An 8,044-nucleotide genomic window follows, 5' to 3' on the forward strand; every position below is an offset into this window, starting at 1 on the left:
ATGGCCACCTTCTGTGCTGTAAAATTCTATGATCAGGAGCATGGACTCTAGCTGCTTTTTTCTTTCTGTCTCCCTAATCTCAGAAATACTGAGCCTGCTCCAGGAGCATATACTCTCGACTGACACTCCAGTCCAGTGATTTCTTGGATGAAACCTAAACCCAAGGTACCACCTGCCTACACGGAGTAAAAGATCCCACGGTACTATTCAAACAGCAGGGACTTTTCCTGTTGTCCTAAACTCCTTCACGCCTACCAAAAAAACATTTAATTGGTGATGCATTTACTGTTTGAGCGATCTTGCTGTGCGCACAATTGGCTGCCACGTTTGCCTACATAACCATTTTCAAGTGACTGCACTTCAAAAGTAATTGATGTGAAGCTCTTTGGGACGTCCTGGGGATGTGATTCAAATGCACGTTGGTTTGTTCCTACCTGAATTCGGAAACCTTTAAAAATGCTGCCACAGTGGTGTGTTTATTTTTTTCCAACTCGGCCGTGCTGTGGAGAAGCTGAGAGCTTTCCTTTCCCTACCTCCTTGTTCGAGTTTGTTGGTTTTCTTTAATATGGCATTTGGATGTCTTTGTTTCAGATGACTGTGAAAGAACAGCAAGAGTGGAAAATTCCTCCGTGCATATCAAACTGGAAGAACGCAAAGGTAAAGAGACGCGGACCATTTTTTGGAATCTGTTCAAAAATAAAAAATAAAAATTTAATTCTAGTGTAACCACATTACTACATTATAGTAAAATGTTCATGTTACCAGTACCTAGAACCCAGTGAAATTTGAAGCTATTCAGGCTGCATTATTGGTTTTGTTTAAAAACCTCCTAGTTCAGTTCGGTGCAAAACAATGCGTATGGTGGCAGTAATAAGATTATTGCTTGAGAGTCGGGCAGTTAACTTAAAAGGTTCATTTCAAAATCTATCTTAAGGGTGTGTTCTAATACATATCACACACGGGTAATGAAAGTTGGAGCTTGCACTTGGAGAGACTTTTCTGCAACTGGCTTCAGGTTTGGAAAAAGTTTCTTCGTTTGGCGGTATACAAACCCAACTGGTGATAAATATCTGGCCTGCACTCGCTTGGGGAAAAAGTCAAAAATCTGGTGCCAATTTTGTTTTTGAGGGTGGGGGAGCTGTTTGAAAGGTGTCAGTGGGGAGGATGGATGCAGTAGTCTAAGGATGGTTGAAGTGGCCCGAGAAGCACCGACTGCCTCGAGGGGTGTGGGACTTGGCAGAGGTCACGATAGCCACCTCTCAATTTCCCTCATCGTCTCACTTCTGAACTGATCCAGCTCCAGTTTTGTCCCTGACCATGGTAATCATTGTCTCTATACTGACCTCAGCAAAACTTTCCAAACACTGCGCACGAGGCGTGCGATCAGTGCATACTTGGACGGCATATCTCGAATAGCTGGATGCGGAACGCTGGCTCTGGCGGTGGAAATCTGAACCTTGGCATATCCACTTACATGAGGAAATTCGTCGGCAGGGGCTGCGATCTGCCAGGATCTCTGTGTAAATTTGATTCATTTCTCAACTGAATATGCCCCTGGGGAGAATGTTCTTGTTATTACATTCAAATAGTATTGTATGAATGTTCCTAAATCTGCTGAAATCTGATCTAGCTTGTACGAAGGAAGTTGAGCATTGTAATAAATTGAAATTTTGAACCAGGGCTTTGATAATTGACCTATAATTATCAAAAATAAATGGATTTATTTGCATACTCGAATATTTTATCATTCAGTGAACAGAAGCTACTTCCAGCAAAGTATGTGTGCAACACTTGTATTCCAGTATTTTATTATCTTTCTCGGCTGTACATGCCTGCTTAAAATTTTCTGGCACATTTGTACTGGGGGCTTCAGGCAATTCTCTAATTGGTAGTTTTTTGTTTTTATCAGTGGCCCAAAAGGCTTAACTCTTAATATAAAGTCTACACTGGTGATCAACTGGCATGCAGACTTTCAAGTGAAGCTGTACAGTTTCTTATCAAAAGCCTCCATTCTTGGAGGGTCTCACTAAAACAGTTGAAAATCAAGTTTCCTGGGCCGCTGAGTTAGCAGATCAGACTCGGTACCTGCATTCCCTTTTTTTTTTTTAAAAAGCTTTGTGTTGCCCTTATGTTTTATGATTGGAAAACCGGGTGCACATTTATGCAGCTCTTTAGCATGTGCTTCTGTTCTGTGTTCCAGGGTTATACCATTCCATTGGACAAGCGTTTGGCTGCCGATGGGCGGGGACTTCAAACGGTTCACATTAACGAGAACTTTGCTAAGCTTGCAGAGGCTCTCTACATTGCAGACAGAAAGGTATTTTTTTGTTTGTTTGTTTGTTTAACTTCTGAAATGTTGCAAAGTACAACCAAGTTTCTGCATGATCTCTGTTTGCTTTTCATGTTTAACCTTATTAAGACCGTTAGAAGCAGCCCTCCTCCCTAACTGACCTATGTTGTGCATATAGGCTCGTGAAGCTGTAGAGATGCGAGCGCAAGTTGAAAGGAAAATGGCTCAGAAAGAGAAAGAGAAAAAGGAAGAGAAGCTCCGAGAATTGGCTCAGATTGCCAGGGAGAGGCGAGCTGGCATCAAGACTCACATAGAGAAAGGTATGAGGCATTTGCAAAGAAAGAAACATAGAAGATAGGAGCAGGAGTAGGCCATTCGGCCCTTCGAGCCTGCTCCGCCATTCAACGAGATCATGGCTGATCATCCAAACCCTAGCACCCGGTCCCTACACCGACAGCCATCCCACCCAAGCCCTATCCCCGTAACCCCACGTATTTAATCTCCCCTAACACTAAGGGCCAATTTTTTATCATGGCCAAGCAACCTAACCCGCACGTCTTTGGACTGTGGGAGGAAACCGGAGCACCCGGAGGAAACCCACGCAAACACGGGGAGAATGTGCAAACTCCACACAGACAGTCACCCGAGGCTAGATTTGAACCCGGGTCCCTGGCGCTGTGAGGCAACAGTGCTAACCACTATGCCACCCTATTGTGCCTCTCAAACATCTTCACATACATTGAATTACTTTTAAGTACAGTGACTTGTGTTGAGTAATGTTGAATGCGGTTTACTAACATGGCAAGGCTTGAACTTATAAACATTGAGGACAAAAGCGCCTCGATGCAACAAACTCTTATTCTATCAGTTTCTTACAAAATTGTTGGTTACCACATATTCAGTGTCGATGGACTTTGTTTCTCTCAAGGTTTTAAACCTTAAATGAACCCGTGATTTTTGGAAAAGGGAGAATGTAACCTTAAAAGTAAAATGGACTCAGTTTTGCATGATTTGGGGTCAGTTCTCCATGCAGAACATTTTATTTTTCTTCCAATGCCACAATCCATCCTCTGGGAAGAGAGCACTTTGGCAAGCTGCTCCCAGGCCTCTGCTACTCAAAATTAACTGGGATGTGAGGAAAAATGGATTGAGTTTATCGCCACCTTTTTTGCCACCCGGTCTCCAAAAGTGCCTGACCTCTGTTTGGTATGGTCCACAACAACACTGCAATTGAGAGAAAGTAGTGTGGAGATGACCGACCTGAACCCACATCCCAGCGCTGCAGTGACATTGCAGTGTAGTGGGATAGCAGCTGGCTCCACCACCACAGTCTGGGTTAGTTGATTATAAATAAGACATGCTGTCCAGATGCTTAAGGACCTGACAAACCGAAAAAGACAGCGTGGTGCAACAAACCTGCGCCATTTTAATTGGTCTGCTTTTTAAAAATAATTTGCAGACTTTCTCGAACTCTTAATTTGCATCTCAATATGAAAGAGCGAGTACATCCAAAATATTTACTATTCAATTCAAAAGTCTGATCTTCAGTAACCACATGCAGAATGCGTAGCCGCTTTTTTTTTAAAAAAAACCTCCTTTTTATAGTTTATTTTTAAAAGTTGTGTAATAAGTAATTTTTTTTTTTTAAAGAGGAAAATGAAACCAGAGAGCGGGATGAAATTAGACACGATAAACGAAAAGAACGACAGCATGACCGCAATCTTGCCCGAGCAGCCCCAGACAAGAGGTAGGTCACAACTTGATGAATCTTTAAGAAATGTCACTTATTTGTGTGTTTGAAAGTGTGTTCCAGTGCATGCTGTATAAAGAAACATGGTGATATCCCCACCTCAATCTTTTTGGCCTAGAACTCGTCCCATTTAAAAAGAGTTTGCAATTACATAACTCCTTTCACCTCCTTCGGACATCCCAAAGAGCTTTACAGTCACGGAATTACTTTTGAAGTGTAGTCACTGTTTTGTAGGGAATACGGCAGCCAATTTGTGCTCAGTAAGGTCCCACAAACAGCATTGAGAAAAATGGCCAATTTTTGGTGCTGATGGTTGAGGGATAAATATTGGCCAGTAAACTAGAAGCCCCCTGCTCTGCGAATACTGATGTGGGATCTTTTACATGCTGAGAAGGCAGAGCCTCTGTTTAATGCTTCATCGACACTTCTAATAAATTAAGATTCCCTCAGAACTGCACTGAAGTGTCAGCATGGATTTTGTGCTCAAGTCTCTGGAGTGGGCTTTGACCCACAACCTCTGACTCCAAGGGGACAGTGCTACCACTAAGCCAAGGCTGATATTGGTGAAAGCTGTTTGAAGCAATGCGAGTTCATCTTTCAAGCCAACTGCTGTATTGTGAATTGGTTTGAGCTAATATTTTACATTTTAGTTGAGTGAAGTTCAGCATATTTCAGATTCTTGCTGGATGAGAATGCAGTGTTCTTGCATCCTCTACCCTGCAACATGAGTTTCTGCACAGGCTTCACGGAGGCAGCTGTATAAGTAATTCCACTTGTTTAAATATCAGATCCAAGCTGCAGAGAGATCAGGACCGAGACATCAGCGAGCTGATTGCCTTGGGTGTACCAAATCAACGTGTATCGACTGAAATACAGCACGACCAAAGACTCTTCAACCAGAACAAGGTAAAATGGAACGGCCATTACAAAGGAATGTTGCCAACTGGTGATTTATGCAGTTGTCTGCCTCATTCCTCAACATGTGGTTGTCTAGAAAATGACCTGTTGCTTTTATTTGCTTTCCCAAGTTGGGCAAATTTCTCTCCAGCTTTACACCATGCCACCAGATGGACAATAGTGTGCACGTTGGGCATTCCATCTAGCGAATATGGTCCAATAAACCTGCTGAAAAGACATTTCCTCCTGACCTGTTTTAGCAGTGAATGCAAAAAGCAGCCAGTGTTGTCACTTGACCAGTACACTATAGGGGGGAAAAAATCACATTAAGTCAATACACTTAGTGATGCTCTTAATTCACCAGCTCCAATTGCTTGCAACCCTATCACCATCACTTCACCCCAGTGTTATACAGGGAAAAATACTCCAAACTCAATCCACATTTCAATTGGATAACGTTCACACACACGCCACTATTACTATTAGTCTTACCCCTTTTCCTGTTACAATGAGTTGTGAAATAGATGAGCTTTAAAACACACCCCCTTTTTAATATACTGCTATGCTTTAGTTTGAAGTACCGTCTTATCTTCTGTATGTCTCTATGGTCACCTCCTTTTCGTCGTAACTCAGTCCTCTGATGCTAGGGATCAGTATTGTCTCTTCTCTCCACAGCCTCCAGGGCTTGAATGTCTCCTGTGTAAAAATATGGTCTAAACATATTACTGTACAGTTCAAGCATTCTGACTCTTGACTTGTAATCTGCTGTTTTTACTATATAGCTCAGCACTCTATTTGCTTTATTGATTGCTGCTCCATAGTAATTAGGCATGTTGAGTACTGAGTCTACCAAGATTCCTAGATCTCTCTCAATTTCATCCTTTACCTATCATTCATGGAGTACTTGTGTTGTACAGAACCTTGGTTAGACCACACTTAAGAGTACTGTGTACAGTTCTGGTTAGAGGCACTAGAGAAGGTGCAAAAAAGATTTATACTGATGATACCAGAACTGAGGTTACAACTATCAGGAAAGACTGAACAGGCTGGGGCTCTTTTCTCTAGAAAAGAGAAGGCTGAGGGGTGACAAGAGATCTTTAGAATCATGAAGGTTTGATAGGGTAGATGTAGAGAAGATGTTTCCACTGCTGGGGCAGTCCAAAACTAGGGGCCGTCACTAATAAATCCAATAGGGAATTCAGGAAAAACTACTTTACCCAGTGAGTGGTTAGAATGTGGAACTTGCTACCACATGGAGTGGTTGAGGTAAATAGCATAGCTACCTTTTAAAGGGAAGCTAGATAAACACACGAGAAAGGAATAGAAGGTTATGCTGTGATGGGGTTGGATGAAGGAGGCATGTGTTGTGCATAAACACTGGCATGGACCAGTTGGGCCAAATGGTCTGTTCCTGTGCTGCAAATTCGATGTAATAAGGAGTCATCCTTGATCCCCAGAGCGAGGGCAACATATATTTGCAATCCCGTCTAAATTAAATAAACAACAATTTTTTTTTTTTTTTGCTTGAAAACTTTTGAAAGCGGAGGAAAGCTTTGCAGAACCTTCCCATCGAAAATTAATCGAGATAGACCCCTTAAATGAGACTGACTGCATGTAGTCTGTGGGAATGGGATGAATGGCCTCTTTATAAACCTGGCAATTTGGGTTTCCTGGGCTGCAGGCCTGATCAAACTGTATTGTTCAGGTTGGGTTTAATTCAGTCTTGCAACACAATTATGTAGAGTAAGCATGGCCTGTTTTAATCAGTTTAGTTTTCAGGTCCAACCTGAATCTGGCAGAGACTGTGAAATAAAATCAGATAAACCCAAAACTACATTCTTTTAAATATACATGCAACAACTTGATCAGTGGGTATTTCAGTTAAACATTTGTTGAGTGCTGCGGAGAGATTTCATCTGGATTAAGTCTTGCTTTGTGTTGCCAGGGAATGGACAGTGGCTTTGCAGGAGGAGAGGATGAACTATACAATGTTTATGACCAACCCTGGCGAACGGGCAAGGATATGGCCCAAAATGTGTACAGGCCGACCAAGAATGCCGATAAGGACACTTACGGTGATGATTTGGACACATTTATGAAAAATAATCGGTGAGTTCATTTTAAAAAAAGTTGTAGGTGGTTTAGTACTGGGATACGGGTTTGTATCACTTTTCGCTTCATTCAAGATCACTGGTGTTGTGGAACAATTGGAGAGTCACCCTGAGCTGCTTTTCCACCCACCTGCTGGAGTCTGGTTTCAGAGCAGCACCAGCGAGCTTGAGCACAGGCTGACTGACTGCCTTCAGCTACACTGAGCTTAAGATGATGCCTTGTTAAAATGAAGTGATTCCCCTTTGGGTAGCACATCGTTTCTCGCTCTCATGCCTTGTAGCACAAATTATTTTTAAACCCTTCTGTTTTTTGGGAATCGTCTCATGTCACTCCTACCCCAAAACCTAGCATTTTCTTGAGGTGGTTGTTCTTCATCCCCATATACAGTAGTTGGGGTTTTTAAATGAAAACGAGGTCTCCTTACAATGGAATATTTTCTGCAAACATGCCATCTACCACATACTTGTATTGTTGTATAAATATAGCACATAATGGCTCAGGAATTCAGGTCGGAGGCTTCCCGCGGGTGCAAGCCTCCGACCTGCACTTACCTAGCGCACCGGCCGTTGAGCTGTGGGCCTGCGTGGGATTCCGATCCTGGGTCTGCTCCAACTGCCGGCGTGCAGTGCTTGCGTACCCCAGGGGCGCAGTTAGTTCGAAGTGTCCCCTGGGATCACATGGGCCATGGAGAGCCAATGGTAGCAGGGAAATGCCCAGTCATAAAATTGACAGGAAGAGCTGTCAAAACTATAAATACTATAAGCCCCAAAACATAAACTTCAAAAAAAAATTTTAAAACATCACATTTTTAAAATAACTATAAATTACATGAAATAACTATTTTAAACAATTTAAATTTGAAAAAATTAATTACATTTTCTAACGGAGCTAAAAATTACCTTACCTTTCTTTAAAGTATTTAAAAATAATAAACCTATGGAAAAAATGTTTTAATTTTAATTAATTCACCACTTACCTTGTTAAAAGCAGGCCTT

The 8,044-nt window shown here is 42.1% G+C and overlaps 1 protein-coding gene across 1 annotated transcript in view; it reads left to right on the forward strand.

The window, feature by feature from the left end:
• snw1 (SNW domain containing 1) overlaps positions 1-8,044 on the forward strand; it is a 33,153-nt gene that overhangs the window by 23,652 nt on the left and 1,457 nt on the right. The window contains exons 8-13 of the mRNA XM_086002657.1: positions 592-657; positions 2,201-2,317; positions 2,469-2,610; positions 3,941-4,037; positions 4,829-4,946; positions 6,883-7,046. Of these exons, the coding sequence (XP_085858783.1) occupies positions 592-657; positions 2,201-2,317; positions 2,469-2,610; positions 3,941-4,037; positions 4,829-4,946; positions 6,883-7,046 (704 nt within the window). The remainder of the gene's footprint in view (positions 1-591; positions 658-2,200; positions 2,318-2,468; positions 2,611-3,940; positions 4,038-4,828; positions 4,947-6,882; positions 7,047-8,044) is intronic.

The sequence above is a fragment of the Somniosus microcephalus genome, chromosome 12, assembly GCF_052327205.1.
Source record: "Somniosus microcephalus isolate GS21.2 chromosome 12, FLI_Smic_1.0, whole genome shotgun sequence".
Lineage (NCBI taxonomy): Eukaryota > Metazoa > Chordata > Chondrichthyes > Squaliformes > Somniosidae > Somniosus > Somniosus microcephalus.